Source organism: Podarcis cretensis (genome assembly GCF_951804945.1).
Source record: "Podarcis cretensis genome assembly, chromosome: 6".
In the NCBI taxonomy this organism is placed as follows: domain Eukaryota; kingdom Metazoa; phylum Chordata; class Lepidosauria; order Squamata; family Lacertidae; genus Podarcis; species Podarcis cretensis.
The window spans coordinates 32796882-32819103 of NC_137175.1; the positions used below are offsets into that span (position 1 = coordinate 32796882).

Consider the following 22222-nt stretch of genomic DNA (forward strand, 5'->3'; position numbering starts at 1 on the left):
CCAAACAAGACCTGGATGTTTGCTTCAGAAATGGTCATAAAGATAAATAAGAGCACTGTGGTGGAGAGTTAATGCAAGAAACGTAGCTCTTGGTTTAACTGTGGCATTCAGCCACAAACATTTAAAAGGGCGTTAGCCAAATTCATGGAGAACAGGGCTTTCCATGCCTACTAGTATCGGAGGCAGTTTAGGAATCGTAAGCTGGGAGAGAAGAGCGCAGCTGGCTGGCCCTTGTGAGCGCAGGATGCTGGACTACATGCGCCTTTATTTTAATTCGGGCTCTTCGAACGTTCTTAAGAAGCATTTAACCATCTTTAGCAAACAGAAAACTGCTCTGCTCTGTAAGCCCCGAGAAAGACAGCCTGCTTTCCACATTGGTGCTAAAACCCTTAAGAAGCAAATCCAGAAAAACCAGTCTTAACTTGAATTTTCTCACTAAGATTCAGGTGCTGGTCTGACGCAGTCGAAATAAATTAAGAAATTGTCCAGTAGTACCTTAGAGACCAACTAAGTTTGTTCTGAGTATAAGCTTTGGTGTGCATGCACACTTTTGCATGCACACGAAAGCTTATACTTTCCAGGTGCTACTGGACGGTTTTTTAATTTATTTATTTATTTCTCACTAAGACTCCGGATAGCATTTAACTAGTGTTTATCAAGCTTCCCTATGTCCAATAAGGCAAAAGAATCACATGAAACAGGTATCAAGTTCTTGTGAATAGAGAGGAGATAAGATTAAGAGCCGTTGGAGGTTGTATGCCTCCTGCAGCCCTGTTTCGTTAGAATGCACAGAATCAGAGTTGTACCTAATCAAGTTGTATTATTTGTGGAACTGTTATCAAGAGCATTAGCTAACACTAGGCAAAATCTTGATGATGCAGCACACTCAGGATTGGAATTTTGAGTCTTGGAAAGATCAAGATTGGCAAGCATTTTCCCTGCATTAGAATAGTAGAACAATAGTTCGTCGCAGACTGGTTTTTAAAAGGGCAGGCAGATGCCCTGGAAAAAGCTTGCAAACCAGGCATGATAGCTAGAAATGCAGTGCTTGCCAAATATTGTGGGTGTATGACAACAAACACATGTAATTTTTAGGCACCAGTGCCACACCTTCTAATATCAGGTAGCTAGTAGCCGGTAAACCAGGGCTGAGGAACTAATGGCTTTCCAGCAGCGGATCACTGGCCATTGTGGTTGAGGTTGATGGGAGATACATCTGGAGGGCAAGATACCGCATCCTTGTATTTAACAATTTTATGGCAATTAAATTCTCTATTGGATAAATACATCCTTCCAGTTATCTTTTCCTGAGAGCCCTTATGTAGACTGGATTGTATTATGCTTCTCACTGCCAGGGCTAAAGAACATCAGGAACTAAGGCTGCAGTCCTATGTACTTACCTGGGAGTAATACGCATTCAATGCAGGACTTCTAGAATTCCACTCTAAATTGCTTGTTATGATTCTTTACCTGCTAGATTGATAAGGCAACATGCACATGTACAGATGCTGGCCAGACAACAGTGCAAAGTTAACCAAATGGTAAGCCTTGTTGTAAAACTAAATATAGAACATATCCAGGATTAGTCGTCAGAATGCAGGCAGGAGTTCCTGCATCATTTAAGCAAATAGATGCATAGTAGCACAGGAAGGCTTTTGTGTGTAGAATAAAGCAGACACTGAACATTTATAGTGTTTATTAAATTTTATCTACATAGAATCAAGACACAAACAATATTTATGGATAGCTTTAGCTCAGTTTCTAAAATTGCATTTGACCAGATCTAACCTCTGTTCAATTTATATGAAGCTCAGAGAGTTCCTCAGCAAGATAAATACATATAAAAAGGGGGAAGTTGCTTGCATTTTCTTTCATCAAGGAGTCTGGCATAGATGTATAGCAGGCATTCATTTTAAGGAGCAATAAAAACATGAGGTACTCAAAGTCCATCCTTTAGTGTGCAAAGATAGTTTAAGGTTACAGGATGATTTTTTAAGGGACAATGAATGTATGAGACATAAGCTGTTTCTAGTATCCTAAATAATAGTTTAATATGCTATCCTGAGCTATTAACTCCTGAGTTTACATTTTAGCTTTATGTACTTCAAACACAGGATGTTGTGATTTTTACAGTTCTATGTAAAACACATTTTATAGACATACCTTAGAAAAGGAAACAGAAGGGAAACCATTCAAGTGGATGTTTCACACTTGGGGTAGAACCAAACATAGCACTAAATCTTGCACAATGGAACCTCTTCTTCCTCTCCCCACCCCATGTGTGCCCCCCTAAATGTACTCTAGAACATTTTTGGGGAGGAGATTCCTGTTGCACAAGCAAAAATCCTTGTGCTAGCAGGGCATGGTAGTTGAATCCCATCCGTAGTCTTTAAAGTTGGTTGTGTCACAAGATTGTTCTCAGCTAACTGGTCTTTTTTCAAGTTTCCTAACTTGCACAAAAAAGCCTTAAGGCATTTATTTTTTACAGTTCAATGGAATATTTTTGGCAAGACAATAAAAACAAAGATTATCTTTTAAAGAATTGCAAATGTCGTAGCTTTCGATACTGCCCTCTTCAAGAAGTTGGCGTCACTATTTGACATCATTTCCATAAAATAGTCTTTATTCAGCTTCAATTTAGAAATGGTTTATAAGCTATTAAAAAAAATTCTTTTTCTCAGCTATCTCCAGTCTTGCCGCCTAGATGGTTGTTACAGGAATAAGTAGGAGGAATACCCCTCACTAAACATATATACATAGGTTTTTATTAGGAAGACATTTAAGATGGCTAACTTCACAAGAATGTCAGCTATCTATATGATTTGTCTAGGCACAGTGGTCCTAAATTTATGGAGTGCTAGAAATTGCATGTTTTATGCCACCCTCTCATATACGACTATGAGAGAGATGACTGATAGGTCAGACCATTGCTTTCACTTCAGCTTCTTTGCCCTAGCCTAATATTTGCCTGAAGATACACATGTGGTTAACTGCTATTTTCGCAATTTTCTGGAAGTGGATACATAGCAAACAGGTTATTTTTTTTAAATCTTCATGCAGTAAGCATTTTTTTAAAAAAATCATGTTGTGCAGTAATAGATTAAGTTGGTATGGACTGACAATAAGAAAGTGAAGTTATAGCTTCTGATGCTACAAAGAAAATTAGACATTGTTGCTCTGTAGATTTTTTAAAAAGTTTATTATTTTGTAAAACTCTGTAACTCAGGCAACAGCCTCTAATGCAGAACAGAACTTCAATGAGACTGCTTCTTACTGGCAAATTAGGCTTGAGTATAAAAATGCTGTCAGGAAACAACTTGAGTTGGAGAGACATGCATCCTACATACTGTATCTCAATTAGATTTAACAAAAATACAAAATAAACTTACCTTCAATTGTTTTTTGTACTGTTCTTAAAACTATTTTAGCTGGTTTTATGGTATATTTGTAAATTGCCTTAAGGCATATGCAAACAGCAATTCATTGATGAATAAATAATAAACCTGGTCCAAATGTGCTCATACAGTCCGACTGAATTACGGGGAGGGCGGAACTGCAGTTAATATTGGTCCCTCAATTAACAGTCTCTTTTTTTACACTCAGCATGCAAAGCTAAGCTTGGCCCCAGCACATTTGAGATCTTATTTCCCTTGCTGAACCCCTACTGCTTTTTCCTCCTTGGCAGTGTCCTGCAATTACACAGTTGAAGTCTCAAGTTGGGGCTGAAAGCTCTGACAGCTATTAAACTGAAACACTCCCCAAACCTCCAGCTTCTCATGATTCATTAAATTTTATCCATTGAACATGAATAAAGTATTATAAATCCAGTTTTCAGACCTGGCAGCCATCACTCTCCTCCATCATACAGTATCTCATCCAAACTGTTGTAATACACACATGAACTGTCTCTACTGTATTTTTATAAAGTTGATAGATCATGACTAAATTACATCATTAACTCTGGGTTTAATTTTGGAAGACTCATATAACCTTTAACATAAAAACCAGTGAAACAAGCTGTGCAATACCTTAAATTAAAGATGCCTATACCACGTTCAATGCTGTGGCAATTAAAGGCTGGTATGCTTTTCACACGTGAATTTTAAAGAGATTACCAAAGGATGTAACTTTGTTACCTGGATATTTTAAAAAGAATGATAACAATGGAGGTTTGAACAGTTTTATTTTTAATTTCTTTCCCAAAAAGGGAGGAAAAAGGCAAAGAGGTGTTGTGAGATGCATCACTGTACTTGCAGATTAGCCAGTAAATGTTAATTTTATGGCCCTATAAAAATACACATACTAATTTGTGGACTACAGCTTAGCCATATTGTGTGATTTGTGGATGTGAAGGAAGCAAAAAGTATATGAAAGCTGTATTCATGGAGTAAATAGACAAGTTAAATACAATCAAGATTTTGTATAAAAATGTTTGGTTACAAAACCAGTCATCAGTAACCACAGGAACTGAGTTTTTAGCAAGGCTGCTCAGAATGGGTTCATGATAGCTTTAGTAAAGAATCATGAGAATAATGGAGCTCGCATAGGAGTCGTTTACTTCTATATATGAACGGTAAACAATTTTATTTTTCAGGTTTTAATCCAAGCTCTTGTATTGTAACTGGATTCCATTTCCACTCAAGTGTCGGTAAAAAGATGCCATATGGTAAGATCAAGATAATTTACCCTGTGTAACAGAAGTGCAAAGTGGGACAAAACTTCCCAGTTTCAATACACATCCGAACGAATGGCGATGTCTTCCTCATTTCAGTAAGCTGTGCTGTGAAAAGTCAGTGAAGTGCTTTTTCAGTGGAGGAGAGAAAGTTGGCTTTAGGGCACGATACTTAAATTTTCTCCTGAAAAGCTGATCTGAAGAATAGTGTTCCTGTTGTGCAAATCCAGTGTGCAAAATTCTATGCACATCTGCCTCTTGTTGCCTTCAACAATCCTTCTCTTAACCCTACATCATGATAAGATAAGGAACAGTTCCTCAAAATAAAGATAATCACATCTGGTGAATAATGGAAGATGTTTCATGTTTCAAGTCACAAAACGTGAAATAAACCAGAAAAATATTTTCCAGATATGTTCACAATGCTCAGGATTTATAAGCCAATGGTCTGAAGAACTCTTCTTTCATTCTCATTGAGGTGGTCTGAGAACATTGCATAGCAAGGCTGCTGTGCAAACTGACATAAGAAGTTTGTAAGGTAAGCCTATAAGGAAGACAAATACTTGTCAATTCATTTCCACAGGATACTGCACAATTATTTATACGTGAAATTATTCTATAATACAGAAGAACAATATATTAATGCAAGAGAGTGATAACAATATAAAATGCTCAAGACCTTAGTTTAAAGGTCTTAAAACCTTAAGCCTTGTGCCTACTGCAATGTTCTTTTCATGCCAGGCAAAATACCTTTTTATTTTTCCACCTGAATTGCTCCCTGTCAGATACTAATACTAATACTAATCTGTCACTGCTTTGCTTTTATTGCTTCTGTTGTTTTAGTTTATTTTGTTTTGGTGATTTTACCAGTTATTTTAAAATAAATGATTGCATTTTAACCCCAAAGAGGAGTTTTATTGAATTCTAATTTCAATTTTGATTTACGTATTTCATTTTCTTATACATCAGGCTCAGTTTTATATAGCTCTCTTGCTGTTAAAAGAAACTTTCCTGAAAGATGAAAGATGAACCTTCCTCTCCAAATACATACCCTCCACTGACTACAACAACTCTATGGCATTAATCATCAGTTACAAAATTTGTGTTGGGATAATATAACAGCAAAGCAGTTTGGGAAGGGGGAAAGAAGCAGAACCTTTTCCAGTCATTTTCCCACTCAAAATTAGAACTCCAGATGCTTCCTGTCCCAAAATTTAAAAAGCCTCTCTCTTTAAAGAACAGCAGCAGAGCACTATTACATCCCAATTTTCAGGACCACTGGTTGGCAACCCAGAGAAATCTAGATTGTTCTTTCCGAGTCCCCTTATTTACTGACTACCAGGTGGATGTACTGATTTTTGTCTACAGCCTTATGTGTGGTGCTATGCATTACTGTGAGATAAAGCTCCCCAGAGTGGCTGGGGAGGCTCAGCCAGATGGGCGGCGTATAAATAATAAATTATTATTATTATAAAGGTAATTACAGTAGCTTCATGCTGTTGTGAGGGCATGTTAAACAGATGAGAATAAATATTCAAGTCAGTATTCAACAGTATTAACTGTATTTCAGGCATTTGAATAAGTATTTTAAAAGATTAGAGTAAGTATTTATTAGAATAAGTATTTAAAAAGATTAGTAAACAGCAATGAAACCTTGATCATTCAACCTACCTGTAGGTCTATCTGATACAAAGGATCCTTCAGCGCATCTGGATCGTCTTCATCATCATCTTCATAATAATCGTCATCTGTAAACAAACAATGTGATATGTGATCCATCATATTGGCAAGAAAACACCAAGATGCACAATTACAGAAATCTGTCTTTTTTGCATACACTTTTTGCACTAAAATGAACTACAACACTTTTATTTAGACACTGAATACATTTGAAAGAAGAAATAAATTGGTGTTATTTCAGTTCTTATACAAGTCACATTTCTAAACAACACAGTGAAAGTGGTTTGTAAAATACTTTTACTAAAGGTTTGGGTCTACTGCTCCCTGCACAAATAATCTTCACAAGTTTAGAACAGCTTTGCTCACCATACTTGTTTGTAGCAAGAATATCAGACAATAGCTGCCCTGTTAACCCTTCTTCCTCCTCCTCCTCTTCCTCTTCTTGATCTTCCCACATATCATTGGATTCCTCTGTTGATTAAGAGAGAATAGTTTTGCCATGAGGAGTGTGTTTTTTTGTTTTTGTTTTGCTTTGATGTTCACCACCTGGACATCCCTTTTTAACTAGGAGGCATACTGGAAATTTCAATTTGGACAGAGCTGTACATTTCTGAGCAAGCAGAATATTACCAAGGAAGCTGCAATTCTCACCAAAAAGAAAAATATACTGAAAGTGCCATGGTTGACAATGGAATGCTCTATATAGGTACATAGAAAACTCAATTCTAAGCACATATACCTACAATTATGTACTATTTTAAAATTGTATTTATTGCCAAGTAAATTTGTTATATTATTTTGGTTAGTAATTCACATACTTCTAATTGAAAATATTTGTTCCATGGAATACTTAGTATTTCTAGTCTCTGAGGAAAATTACATAGAATTTGGGCATAGAAAGGGCATAGCTCTCACTGCTAAGTAAGAAGACCTATACCCAGAACTCCTATTCTCTAAACACCTGAACTTTCATGCAGCTTAGTGCAAATCTAAGATTGTCCACAGCATGTGAGCATTCTCTATGATTTATGGGTTAAAAAATTAAAACCAAAGACACACACACACCCATGCGGGCATAGTTGACATTTTGTGCTACAGAAGCAACAGTCATATATTTTAATGTATTACATTTATATCTTACCAAGGAGCTCATTGCAGCATACTTGGGTCCCTATCCCTCCATTTTATCATCACCACTACCTTGTGAGGTAGGCTAGGTTGAGAGACAGTGACGGGCCCTAGTGTGAGATTCATGTCTGAATAGAAACGTGAACCTGGTCTTCTTAGGCCTAGTCCGAAACTCTTTACCACTGCAACATATTGGATGGCACCAAATGATAACCACCATAAAGACTCAAAGTCAAATCAGTGTTGTACCTTGACTCCATTCTGCAGCAGTTTGTCGAGAAGAGCTTGCTTCCATTGCATTAGAAAGTTCATTTATTATCAGTTTTAAGATTTTAACTAACAAAGGAATGTTTGTCCAGCGTTCAGGATCTGAGAGGAACAGAGGAAAAAAAATCTATACATACAGCTAAGAATTTAGGAAACTGAATGCAATTATGTAAACGTTCACAACTGTCTGAAGAGGCATTCCAAATCTGTTAAACTCTTCAGTTTTTAAAGTTGTCACAAAAAGCAGCAGTAGTCAACTCTTTTCAACACTATACATTCACTATGATCCCATGAGTTTGACCAAGCTGCGGGAGGCAGTGGAAGACAGGAGTGCCTGGTATGCACTGGTCCATGGGGTCACGAAGAGTCGGACATGACTAAACGACTAAACAACAAATGATCCCTTTAACATTGTTTTCTAAACTAATGACTGAGTATACATCCTGTTGAGCAGTTACATTTGCAGCATCAAAGAGAACTGGATGACTTAATGCCAATCCTTTGCACAGTCACCATCACTTTATCTTATTGTTTAAAAGATGGCACTCTTCTATATACGGTTGCTATTTATAAGTCAGCAATTGTTCACTGTTTCTGACCAACATGCATTTAATGCATTCAACTACTATCAAATCTCTTATGTCTATGTAAGCCTTGCATTGTACATTAGTCTGAAAAAGACCAGAAAAAGATGTACATGTCATAACTTTCAAAGCTTTTAATTCTCTGTCAGTGGCACTTAAGTCCCACTGGTTTTGATGGGAGTTGTAGCATATTTTAATGGACTTTCTATGCCTCTTACTTCTGGCTGATTCAATCTTGAAAGAATATTTTAACACTTACTTTTAGCTGCTTTTGATCGTGTGCGTATTCCTTCTTCCATATTAAATATTTCTTCTCCCTTTACCCTGATATCCTGCAGTCGCTTGTCATCTGTATTGATACCATGCTGGAGGAGTTTACACAGGGCTACAGAGCTGAAAATTTTAAGAGTCACATACTTGAAGATCAGCTCCATTCTTAATATCATCCTATTTAGATGATAGACTTTAGAACTATAGTTTCCCCTTATCTACAAATTTGGGGCAGAGTGGCTTGTTCAAAGAGCAGGTTATTAAAACAAAACCAGGAACAAACAAGTATCTACAATGACATAGGAGTCTTTTAAAATGAAAGGTATGAGCATGCTCAAGTATTTCAAGGCATACATGTGATCAAGGGACACCTTACCTGACCTTGCCTTCATATTGTCCATAGAACAAATGTTGTCGACTCATCCACTCTGACATTACAAACTCCAGGGCAGGCTTGCCTGTTGGCCCAGGTAGACTACAAAGAAACTCTAGTAGTGGTTCAAGTTGAGAATGAACCAGGTGAGCAAATACCATGATCAAAGACTGCAAGAGAGATAAAGTAAGATAGACATTTTGACTTTTGTATTTTGGGAATTTCAGTGGTTTTACCAATGCTTGAAACTGAACTCAACAATAACATCCTGCAAAACCAAAAAGGAATTGCAGGATCAGTCACTGAACTTGACTGAAAAAGTTACAAAGCACCTAGTCCCCATGCACCCTGCTAAGAAGCTTAGTCATCTTTCATGATGCATCTCAAATATAATTTTAGAATTTTAGAAGTTCTCTGCTTAAGTAGCAGTAATGAATACAAGTTGTTTTGTACGCTAATACCATATTTGTGGTAATCATAGGGAATATACTGTTTGATAAGCAATGGATAAACAAACTTGTGAGTTCAGTTTAGAACACCCACTTACAACTGGAATGCCATCCCGCCAGGCATTAGTGAACATATCCCTCACCAAATTGGTTTTGCTCTAAGCCAGATCATCTTCATGTATAAAACTACAGGATAGCTAAATACATCAAGGGGTTTGGGCAAGGCAACTCATTTTATCAACTTAAGTTTTGAGCCTCTTACCTGCATTACAGTGAGTGTTTCTGCTTGCTGCATTTTACTAAGAATTGCTCTCAGAATCTGGTCGAGATTCTCTCCTAATTCACTCCCTGCTTTAGAAATCAACGTGGAAACTAATCTGCCTACAAAGGCAGCTGTGAATTCTGAAGTGCGTGGATCAAGAAGCTGGCTCACCACCTGCATCACATACCACAGTCCATTGTGGCCTTGCTCATCATGCCACTGTGCAATCTGCTCCAGAGCGACTGAAATATATGCACGTAGACACTCACCACCATTCTGAAAGAACAAAGCACGTGAGAACACACACTTTCAACCTACCAAGTGCTTCAGACATTTAACAAACAGCATTATAGGCCCAAAGGAAACAAATTAACTGGCAAGAGATTCTACGAGTCAAAAATTGTATATGGAATATTTTTTTCATGCAAACTTGCTCCTTTCCTTTTATGCGAGGGCTAGGAAATAGTCCTGAGTGCCACCAAAACATTTTTATCTGGCAAAACTTGTACTTGGGAACAATCTGTTATGATGACAATATTCTGAGCTCATGCACTTAACATTGAGAGAATGCTATGAAAACACAGGATGCATTTCTGGTCCTGTTAGCTGCTGCATACATGGGAGACAAATCCTGGAACTATATCTGAATATAAACATGATCTACAGCCAGCCAGCTGTGAAGGACTCAACTGGGGAAATGTTACTTATTAAGCAGTGACAACTTACCCGTATTGCAGGCACAGTAGTACCAGTGCCAACAAAGACATGATGGACAGGACCCCATAATTCATTAGTTTGTGCTTTATGAGTTATTGTTTTGGATTTGAATGGGAACTACCTTTCCTAGGAAATCAAGGTCAGTGAAGCTTGCCCCAAGTACATGCAAACTCTATTATGTATTATTTATTTTATTTATTCATCACTTTGCTCACAAAAGTGACCTACTTAAACCAATTACAAGAGCACAACCAAAAACAACCAAAAACTATTTTTAAAATCTACACAAACAGAAGACAGATCTTAAAGATCCTGCCCCACTACAAGAAATCGTAAGTACTTAATAACACTCAAATTAATGGTCAAAAGCCCATGTAAAAAGGAACGTTTTTGCCTGCCACCTAAAAATAGATAAAGATGATGCCAGGCAAGCCTCTGGGAGCATTCCACAAACAGGAGCCACCACTGAAAAGGCCCATTCTCATGTTTCCACCCTTCAGAATTTCTGTGGAAGGGGTACATGGAGAAGGGTCTCAGATGATGATCACAATGTCCAGGTTGGTTTATGTGAGGAGCTTGGACTTAACTCACAACCTCCTTTCAAATATTCTTCTGTGAATATATTTCATCTTTAGGTTTATTGCTTCTCTCCAATTCATTCATATAATTTGAGTTGTGTTAATAGTCTAAGTCTCCTATGAAAAGTTGTATCAGTCTACAATAAAAAGCTACTAAAAATATTCTCAGAGAACTATAAAACCCATTTATTTCTCTTAATTCATTCTATTATAAATTACCAAAAGAAAAAGAGAGGAGCACAAGGTACTCACTCGCTCTAGTATTTTGGGGGCTTAAGCAAGGTAAATTTCAAGTTACTATGACCAAGAATTATAATAAAAACAAGATACTTGTGCTTTCAATAACAGATCCAGTTGCCATTTCCAGTCCATAAACCTAAACATGATATGCAGTATGAAGTGGCTGGCTTCACCTCAGAAGCTTACAGACAATGTAAGATCTAACTAAAACTTCCCTCTTCCAAAAAATGATTACCTGCATGGTAGCATGGTCATCTGTGTGCAGACTACACTGAGCCACAGCAGGAAAAGCTTGGCAGATTAGGAGCTGTGAAAGGGGAGGTTTAGTATTCCTCACAACAGTTGTTAATATGTCTATTGAAGTCTGAAAAAGAAAAATTCAGATAGATGGTGAGTAGTTTTGGAATAAGGAGACACAGCACAAAGTCAGGAAAGGAGCAGATCAATTTGCAGAAAACATTTTTGTCATCTGCAAAATATTCTTGCAGACATTCTTCCAGATGGTCACATCAAGAGTAGTCAGAAGAGTGGTAGTTTTAGTGTGCCAGCTGGAACCAAATTAAGATGTTGAACTTAGGTCCTGTTGAACTTGAAGTGTTACATTAGTCATGACTAGCTCTCATGGAAATAAATTATATTTAAATTCAACTAACATGTCCTGGTCCAAACACTGTGAAAAATCCTCTCAATCTGGTTAATAGTTCATTTTTCACAAAGAAACAGTTACTGAAATAACTAACTGTGATACCTAAAGGAAGAAAGACAAGGTATGTGCATTGTTCTCAAAATATATACAGTGGGAGCACATCTTACATGCATTCTGTTTATGCAGATCCAGCTGCAGTGGGTCTTCCTCAAGTCGGGAGCGAAGGGGGGTGGGGAATCCCGTTTCAAAATGGTGTTCCCATCACTTCTCCACAACGAATAGCCCCCAGTGGAGTGGAGAAGGGCACCTCCGGGGGCTTCCCAGTTAGCAATGGCCCACCCCACCTGGCCCCATCACTCCTATCCCTCTCCACATGTGCCTTGGCAACAGAGGTGAGGTACCACTGCTCTCCTGGCTTCCAAACAGAGCATGTTGCTTGAATGGGAGGGAGAGGCACAGGGAGCTCGGCACTGTGTAGCTGTGCAAAGACTGGTTCCACTTTATTGTACAATACTGAACTCACAGCACCTTATCCCTGCCTCACTTCCTCCAGTATGTGCCAGCAACATGCTGTGTTTGGAAGGTGGGAGAGCAGCGGTGCCCAGCCTCTGCCACCCTGCTGGCTGCCAATAAAAGAGAAGGTGAACCCAGCAGTGCTGTACTTCTGGAAGCCATTAGGTAGCTGGAGGTGCTAGGGTTCATAGTGGCAGGGGACAGGGAGAAGGGATGAAGAGGCAGGGCACATCTGCAAGTGCCAAAGAAGCTGGGAAAGGCTGCTGGGTTGTAGCAGCAGTTGGCGGGTTGCTCAAGTGCTTGTTGCTGCCAGTGAGAGGAAGAATGACCTGTTGCTGCTGGTGATGGAGGTTCTTCTTCCTACAGGCAACTCTCCACTTACACGGGGGTTATGTTCCGAGCCCCTGCATGCATAAGTGAAATGCGCATAAGTGGGGAGCACCCTGGAGAGTCCTTGTGGCTTGCAAAGAGACCATCCCGAGAGCCCAAAGAGGTCGTCCTTTTGGGGCTCTGGAGTCTCCCCGTGAGCCAGACTTTCCAGGTCTCTCCCACTACTTTCAGGTTCCTGGCACTGTGCATGTGTGCGGTTGTACGCAAGTCGATTGCGTGCAAGTTGGGAATTGCCTGTACACAATTTTGTGTATATGTGCTTTGTCAGAAACCAAACCCACACATAAGACACGATCCAACTGTATGCCCTTCTCTTCCATGATTATGTATTTTTCAGTAATAAAAAGTATTTGTTTTTATAAACCACATTAGGCTATATAAAGCATTTCATGTTCTGAGAAGATACCCTCATACTTACTGCACAAAGCCCTGCTGGAATCTTATCAGCAGGAGCCTGCATGATGCTGACAAGGGTTGGGATCAATCGCATCTGCATTGCATCTTGGCAGGCTTCTATTTGCGCTAATTCCTTAAAGATATCTTGGGCAAGTGAGGCCACAACAGGATCTAAAGCAAGAAAAATGCCCAATTACCAAGAGTATAAAATTACATCAAATTATATTACTGAAGTAAGGAAATGAGGCATGCTAATTTTAAATCCTCCTAGGTCAAATATGATACTCTTCCATTATATGTGGAAGATTATATATTCCATTATATCTGGGTCCCTCCTTTCTGCCTAAACAAAGCAGTTTATTTTAAATTATAAAGGTCAGAAAGGAAGTCACAGCTGTGATGTTTGCCTTTGGTGATTCATGCATTATATGTGGGGATGCCTTAGCTTGACTCATTTGCAGTCCCAATGTCATGATATCTGGTTAGAAGTATCAACGATCAAGAGTAAAAGACTAAACAGTGGGAAAGAATGCTTGATTTCCACATACTTAAAATATGTCCCTTGCTCCTAGCTACTAACAGTAATTATTAAATGCAAAGGGCGGAAGAGGTGCTACCAGAACTGGGTGAAGAAAGATGCAGAGATTCTGATCAACCACACCTCAAAATTTCTGGCATTATTTACGAGAAAACAGGATTGAAATAATATATAGCTCTAATTATTATAACTACAAGTTCACCAAGCTCTAGCTGGGACATTTTCACGGATTAAGAAATGAGAATGTCAAACACAATTTCTTGATGGATTTTCCTATCCACGGAAATTTCACTGTTGTCTTTCACAACAAGGCATTGGGAAAGCCAACACATACATAACCCTGTTAACTGAAGATAGTTTCATGAAGATTATCTGTATCCATAATATGATCATTAATAGTTTTGCCTGAGCACATACCATTACTATATTTGAGAAAGATGGCAATGGTGAAGGGGCAGATCTTGTTCTCTACGCTTGCTGTAAAGGCTGGATCTACTGTGCAGACAATGCAAAGTGTTTCCATCACAAGATTGAGGACCTCAGAACTAAACTGAGCTGCTAAGTGAATTAGTCCATCAAGGATACTGGGAAGGAAAGGCTGCAAGACATGGGTGCTTTCAGATATCTTCAACTGGTCACAGTACCTAGGAGGGAAAACCCAAAAAACATCAACAGTCAGTAATATAGTAATGGTGTCCAATACTTCTTTCAGGCTGCAATCCTATCCATACTTATCCAGACATAAGTCTGGTTAGGGCTTATTTCTGAGTAGATATACACTGTCATAATCACAGAGTCAAGATTACAGCTTCACCATTTCACCTGTCACAGAAAGAAATTGTGAACATTTCCTTCTATCAGCCTACAATCAACTAATATAGGTTCTATTTCTTGACCTACTTACCCCCAAATAGCCCTTACTGCAGAAATTCGAACAGAAGGGGGTTGAGTTTCATGAAGACCACTAACTGTGGCTTGTAGGAACTGCTGGATGAGCTCTGGAGACATTGCGACTGTGAAACGACTGGCAGCCCAAAGAGCACGACCAAGGAGGAAAGGAGACACTGGAAGAAGGAAAAAAGTGTTCCTGCATTTCTCCCTCATTACCATTAAACAGAAGGGTCCAATATATTATTGAGAAGAGTTGTATACAGAGTTACAAAATGGTCTTCAACTGTTTACTCATAGTAACTTTACTGAAATTAATGGACTTAAATTAGTCATCTTCATGAATTGCAATGGGTCTGCTCAGAGTAAAGCGCCTCTCCCACACTGAAGCTCCCGCTATTTACATTTTATGGACTTTATTTTAGCAAATGTCTCCCTCCTGCGTTAATATTTTGATGTTAATGTTTTAGGCTAGTTTATCTTTTTTAAGTTTAGAAATCTATGGGTAACAATTTCTCCAATACAGCTTGAGTTTCAGGTTATTTTCTAGGAACCAATCAGTAAACCAAATGATGAAGTACCTGACAGGTTGAGGTCTGCAAGAACTACATTTGTTAGAAATCCATGCATATCAAAGTGTATTCTACCATTCTTCACACTGTCTGTGATAAGAGATTTGACAGAACCTAAAGCCAGCATGCAAGCTTCATGTATCTTCCACCTGTAATAAATAAATAAGTTACTTAGGTCTTCCAATATTCATTTTTCTATTTTACTTCTGGAGAAATTATACAAATATCTTTTGTTACCCTTAATAACACAAAAGGTAAATATTTGTATATATTAACTGTAAACATGGAGTACTGTATAATTAAAAAGAAAGTGGAAAAGAATTTCTATAAAATGCTGTACTGGGGGGGACTGGGGAAAGTTAAGCCATTCAAAACGGCTGTAAATTGTATTATGAATGAATTTATGCTTCTCTATTAATCTGACTCCATTAATAGATTTAATCAGATCAGTGGTTCCCAATTAGCTAAGTACTGACGGCCCCGTTTTCAAGAGTCAAGCCACTGAACCCCTAATTTTGAAAATTTTGATATCTCTATGGTAGCTTTTGTTATATGAATGGTGTCACAGACCCACTAGGTGTATTACATGGACCCCCAATTGGGAACTTAGATTATAAGATGCATAGTTCCCCCCCCCAAAAAAATCCTACAATAATTTGGATAATCTAACTGGCATTTGAATAGTACCAATATAGTGCATATGCACTATGAATACAAATTTAACAGCTGGAAACTGGAATAGTTAAGACTGTCAGTTAATATCATTTCTGACTACATCAATCAATGAAACTGATTTGTTTTCGTTGCCTGCTAAATAATCTGAGATAGTACCATCAAATGAATAGCTGCCACCCAGTCTTACCAATGCTCAGCACCACTGTTTTTAGCTTGCTCAGCTTCCTGCAAGTGTCTTGTAGCTGCTGCAGCCAATGCTGTTGCACTCTCATTCTGGAAATCAGTCGCAACAGCCTACACAGAAATATGACAATAAGATACATTTTGCAGACAAGAAAAAAGGGAACTCATTTCACACTACACCTTGTTGAAAATCAAGCTAGATGTTTAAGTACATAGTCCCAGAACACAGAGAATCTGGGCATGGTAGAAATGCCCTCAACTCTTCATTCTCTGTTTCAGATTGACTTTTTCCAAGATGCTTAGTGGAATATCCAAAGAGAATGAAATCACAGAATCATACGAGTTGGAAGGGATTTTGAGGGCCATCTAATTCAACCCCCTGCAATGTAGGAATCTCAACTAAATCATACATGAAATGGCTCTAAAGAAAATACTCAAGTTCCATGTATATAGGTTTGTATTTGTGTATAAGCTGCATGTGAAAAATCACTACTATTTACCATTACTGCAAAAACACTGCATATTATTTCTTACCAGCAGTAAGTCCTGTGCAGCAATCCTAACTGTGTAGGAAAATGTATCATCATCTTCATCTTCAACAAACTGTTGTGGGTTTGCAGTCCAGACTTTTATCTAAGAAGGAGAGCACAATACGTCAGTAACTTATAGGAAACCCTTAGCCTATTCAGGAATACATGCAACTAAATTAACCAACACATGCAGAAAGGTTCCAATGTTATTTTTCAGATCACTGGAGACTATTACAAAGGAACTGATTCAATAATCATAAATATTGTTTCTTCTACCACTAAGTTCTAGCCAGCTTTAAAGGCTGTATACCAAAGCGTTAAAAAATCATTTTCTAAATAATAATGTACAGTAAATATATTTACCTGCTCTTCTGTAATCTGCATATAGAGAATGATGTAATATATTAGCTCTGGCAACGCTTTCTTCACTGTGCTTTTAAATTTGTGGTTTTCCAACAGAGCATGAACAAACTCAAATATGCTGAATACTAGGTTTTCAAAGCCCAAAACTTCACCTAAATTTGAAAAAAGTAAAGATTGTTAAAGTCAAACTTTTTCTGTGATAGGAAAAAATTATGAATAGTTTTCAAAATTAACTCAACTTATTGCATGACAGTCGAACTATTTCTTTTTTTTTACAGTTTCAAATCTTTGCCAACAGCAAGTATCTTGTTGTTTATGTTGCTGTTTTAACATTTAAAATCTCAACTATAGTTATATAAAAATATATTAAAAAATATTGGCTTCACCTAAGTTAGTCAGTTTTTATTTTTTTCCAAGGTTTTCAGCAAATAGTACTTAATCTTATAATATTCACACAGCATGCTTTTCAAGGATGACTTCTTTCTTCTAGTTACAGATAGGTAGCCGTGTTGGTCTGCCATAGTCAAAACAAAATAAATTTTTTTTTTTCTTCCAGTAGCACCTTAAAGACCAACTAGGTTAGTACTTGGTCTGAGCTTTCGTGTGCATGCACACTTCTTCAGATACCTGAAGATACTGGAAGAATTTTTTTTTTATTTTGTTCTTTCTTCTAGCGATCCATGTGCTGTGAGTTTCTTACAGATGTTTCTTATAGATGTTTAGATAGCGTTTCAATCACACCTGTAACAGTGAGTTTCTTACCATCAGAATCCACTGGGTCTTCTACTTCTTCTGTGTAATTTACTTCTGTTCTCACATAGGTCACATAGTTAAGGAGAAATAGATTCAGTTGACATACTACCAGATCATGGCACCTTTTTTTAAGGACCAAATCCTTTGCAATGAAATTACTATACTTCAGTCAGCGTAAGTGAGCAACAATACCCCTTGAACAGGAAATCAATACCATATTGTGGGTAATTCTTTTTTAAAAAATAGACAAACTGGCTGCATATCACAGCCATCTTTATTACAGACGTTAAAATGGTTTTTTTCCTTGCAACTGTTGATTATGTGATACTTTTTTCTCAGGGTTGTAAGTCACTTAGAGCATAATCTTTTTGTGATGAGGCGATATACAAAGAAAGTGATGAGATAATCTAAGATCCAAACAACAAGTTATGACACAGATGCATCTATGTTCTTTGAGGCCCATTCTGTACCAGACCTAGGTTGAGGGTGTCCCCTCAAAGCTGCTATTTGTTCCAGTAGCCAAAATATTCAAGCATGCCTTCACCTTCTCATGTCAATCTTCTCAGTAAGATATATTATTCAGAAATGCCACTGAACTAATTCTTTCAGCCTGGAGTCATTTGCTTGTGAGTGAAATGCTTGTTGCATGTTCAAATTTACACCACCACTGCTATTTACTTTTTCCTGCCTTAGTACTTCTTTCTAGAAAATCTTCTCTTATTTCAAAATGCAGAAAAAAGGATATAAGGCTGCACTTTCTGTAAGCGTATTCCACACAATAGGAAGGATCTGTTGCATGGAGGAAATCATATGCCTTGGGTAGTTTTTCACTAAGGCTGTCACTGCCTGCAGAAGGAAAGGATCCTTAGAATCATATTTTTTTACAAAATTAGTAATTTTCCGTCTAAAAACCACTATATTCACATTTCTCCATCTGAAGAATAGACTTGTCTGATATATATGCAAGTGAATATTAATACTGAAATGGGTAATTAAATGAACACAAACGTGAATTATTCTCTGATTCTATGATCCATAGACATAGTATGACCCATAGATTCATTTATGTCATTAGGAGGTAGCAGCTGACAATTGATGGGAGATCTAGAAAGCCATGTCCATCTTTAAGAACCCAACCGGAAACATATTACAGGCTTACGAAAAGCTAATTCATGGGTTCTGACAAAGGACGAGCAAAGGGTTGCACACAAACCCCTACATTCTAGATAAATTAACTATATTATAAAATATCCTGGAGTAATTTCTAACAAGGCATGCATACCACTTCGGCAGGAGTAGCATTTGTAAAATGAATACTTATTTTTGATCCCTAACAGAGCTATTTTACTCCTATGTAAGGGTTTCTAAAGAAAGATATTTCCTGAAACACTGTTCTGTTGTATTTTGTTTACCTAAATTTAATGACACCTGTTATTAACTGCTATATTAGTATTGTTATAATGTCACATACCATGTAAATAAAAACAAAGCTTAAGAACACAATTTTTGTTGCCCACTACATCAAGACTTTCAAAAAAAGGTTCTCTGCTTACATGCAGGTGTATTTTATATACTTACCTTTAAAACCTCCATTTTAAGTCCACTATCTGATGTAGGTCCATCAGGCAGTTGTAGGGCCTGAACAAAGGCTTCAGTGAATTGCTGCACCACAGGGAAAATAAGGACTTTGGCTGCTCCCTACCAGAATAAAAAGTATCATTTTCAGTTACAGCAATGTGTAAACTGCTTATCCCTGGGAAAAACAGTGAAGGAAACTTGTGACTCACATGCCCCAAAGCTCTTCATGGTCTCCCTCCTCCTTAAAAACAACTAACTGGTTCTAATCGCTGCAGATTTTAAAGCTACACATAATCTCTACATCTCATTTATTTGTCACTTAGTTTCCAAGCTTTGTATTCAACTAAGACTTACAGTAGGCCCACTGAAATTAATGAACCTATTGAATCCCACCCAAAATGGCTCAGCTTGCCCTTGGCTTCCCCTCTCTCTTAGTGTTCCAGCAGCTGCCTTTATAAACCCTCAATTACTTGGCTTCTCCCTATACCCCCAAACACAATACACTCAAATACTGTCAACCAATTGGATTGCATATTCAGCAAGCCTCATTTGAATCCAACTACTCTCAAGATGAAGGCATGCAGGTGGCGCCTAGGGCTTGCCAATCAGAAGGTTGGCGGTTTGAATCCCCGCGACAGGGTGAGCTCCCGTTGCTCGGTCCCTGCTCCTGCCAACCTAGCAGCTCGAAAGCACAAAGTGCAAGTAGATAAATAGGTACCGCTCCAGCGGGAAGGTAAACGGTGTTTCCGTGTGCTGCTCTGGTTCGCCAGAAGCGGATTAGTCATGCTAGTTACATGACCTGGAAGCTGTACGCCGGCTTCCTCGGCCAGTAATGCGAGATGAGCACCGCAACCGCAGAGTCGTCCGTGACTGGACCTAACGGTCAGGGGTCCCTTTACCTTTTTACTCTCAAGATGGGCTCTAAAAATGGACTAAGCATACAAGCTTCCATTCCTGGGAGACTGCTGGAGGTGTCCCCTTGCTACACATTATAACCAAGTTAAAGATTCCTTGACTGTCATGCTCAAAAATTATAGAAATTACCAATCTCTCAGTTTGGCAACACATTTCACACCAACAGGCCACCTTCCATACACTCTAGTCCTATACAATGCAGGGTATAGATCAGAGGGTTTGGATATAAAATTTCACATTCAAATCTCCTTTCAGTCATGATGCTAGAAGAAATTTTTGATCTTGTCACCTCTTTTTTAACCTATCACAGAGTTAGTACAACCCTGTGTCAAGTATAATGGAAAGAATATTATACTACTACAATCAACACAACTCATAGATAAGGAATCAACAATTTACCTTTTCTAACTCCTCCATGTTACAGATCATATGGGCACAAGTAGTGAAGATTTCCACAGCACGCGATCTTGTACGAATACCGTAAACCTAACAGGAAAAGCAACTTGTCAAAATATGAAAACGCTAGTGTTTGTTAATGTGTTATCAGCAGTTGCCACGCACAATACTAGTTCTCCCTCTTTTACAATTCTGCAGAATTGTATCTAGTAAAAAGTAGTTAGCTTTCTAATTTTTCACTGTGCAGACAACCTAAAATCAGCACCAGATTTTCCCTGATATTTTAAAATAGAATAATATATACTTTCAAACTAGCCTTTCAAAGCACTCCTAGCTGAAATGTTCTGACATTTAATTTTCTGTCAAGCATACTTTGTTAATCTGTTTCTATTGAGAGAAAATCATTTCCTTGTACAACCAAAATAAGCAAAACACTCATTTTTGTAAGGAATTTTCCTTTTGTAAGACATTCATCTAGAATCATCACATAACTGGAGTTTGGATTTGATATCCCACTTTATCACTACCCTAAGGAGTCTCAAAGCAGCTAACAATCTCCTTTTCCCTTCCTCCTTCACAACAAACACTCTGTGAGGTGAGTGAGGCTGAGAGACTTCAGAAAGAAGTGTGACTAGCCCAAGGTCACCCAGCAGTTGCATGTGGAGGAGCGGGGAATTGAACCTGGTTCACCAAATTACGAGTCCACTGCTCTTAACCACTACACCACTCTCTGTGAGAAAAATACTAGGATCACTGGGGCACTAACAGAACTGGCTTAGGAGGCAGATAAGCATTGAAGAAACCATTATATACAACTTGTGTTGGTGTAATCCTTGATATAGCATGTAGCTAATAGTATATTTATAAATATCACTCTAGACCTGGAAATATGAAAACAAAGCCCAAAGGCATCTTCTCTGCCTATATTATGCAGAAGCTACCACATAGGGGCCACCAGCTTCTTGTAGCAGAGCCAAAAACACACCTAGAGGATAGTTCTTGCCACACACCATGAGCGTAGTCAAGGGGGGACAGGGAGGGGCAGCTGCCCCCCATCAATAAAAATACATAGCTAACTGAGTTCTGCCCCCCCAACAAAAGACCTGCCCCCTCTAACAAAAATCCTGGCTACACCCATGCCATACATCCACATTTCAACTTATCTAGGGATCCTCTAAGTACATATTTAGAAGCTAGAGGAAGTATGTGTTAACTATGCAAGAGGATAGTAGATCTAAACATATCAGTACTTAGTAGGATGGTTCCTCTAATGAAAATTTTGTTATTCCTACTAGATGGAAGTCATCCATTTTCACCCATACCTCTGCCATTGTAAAAATCTTGTACATCTCTGGAAGAATAACAGGAGCTACAAGGGGCATCTGTGTATCTGTCACCTCCCGAGTAAACTCTAGAAAAAAGAAAAGTAGCAAAGTACTTATTCAGAGATTATTCAGAGTAACATCTCACTTCCATATTGTTCAGTCTAATGACACACATATTCACAAATGGGCAAGGGTTAAGTTTCCTTTTAGGATTACATAAAGCAGAAGTCAACTTCCTTCTGAGGTGTTAAACTGCATCTGGGTTGTATTGTTTCAGACTACAGGTGGTTGCTCACATAACAAATATTTGTACACAGAGGACTAAACTATGAGGCTGAAGA

At 38.2% G+C, this 22222-nt stretch overlaps 1 protein-coding gene across 1 annotated transcript in view; it reads right to left on the minus strand.

The window, feature by feature from the left end:
• Positions 1 to 3180: 3180 nt before the first annotated feature.
• Positions 3181 to 22222, minus strand: part of IPO9 (importin 9) — a 31819-nt gene continuing 12777 nt past the window's right edge. Inside the window, exons 5-24 of the mRNA XM_079979011.1 lie at positions 21879 to 21967; positions 20560 to 20646; positions 19246 to 19365; positions 18413 to 18513; positions 17677 to 17735; positions 16915 to 17066; positions 16556 to 16654; positions 16026 to 16132; positions 15173 to 15312; positions 14608 to 14767; positions 14121 to 14347; positions 13188 to 13336; positions 11456 to 11584; positions 9686 to 9961; positions 8978 to 9144; positions 8591 to 8724; positions 7730 to 7849; positions 6719 to 6823; positions 6344 to 6420; positions 3181 to 5216 (exon numbers count right to left, since the gene is read on the minus strand). Coding sequence (XP_079835137.1) covers positions 5106 to 5216; positions 6344 to 6420; positions 6719 to 6823; positions 7730 to 7849; positions 8591 to 8724; positions 8978 to 9144; positions 9686 to 9961; positions 11456 to 11584; positions 13188 to 13336; positions 14121 to 14347; positions 14608 to 14767; positions 15173 to 15312; positions 16026 to 16132; positions 16556 to 16654; positions 16915 to 17066; positions 17677 to 17735; positions 18413 to 18513; positions 19246 to 19365; positions 20560 to 20646; positions 21879 to 21967 — 2609 coding nt within the window. The 3' untranslated portion in view covers positions 3181 to 5105. The remainder of the gene's footprint in view (positions 5217 to 6343; positions 6421 to 6718; positions 6824 to 7729; positions 7850 to 8590; positions 8725 to 8977; positions 9145 to 9685; positions 9962 to 11455; positions 11585 to 13187; positions 13337 to 14120; positions 14348 to 14607; positions 14768 to 15172; positions 15313 to 16025; positions 16133 to 16555; positions 16655 to 16914; positions 17067 to 17676; positions 17736 to 18412; positions 18514 to 19245; positions 19366 to 20559; positions 20647 to 21878; positions 21968 to 22222) is intronic.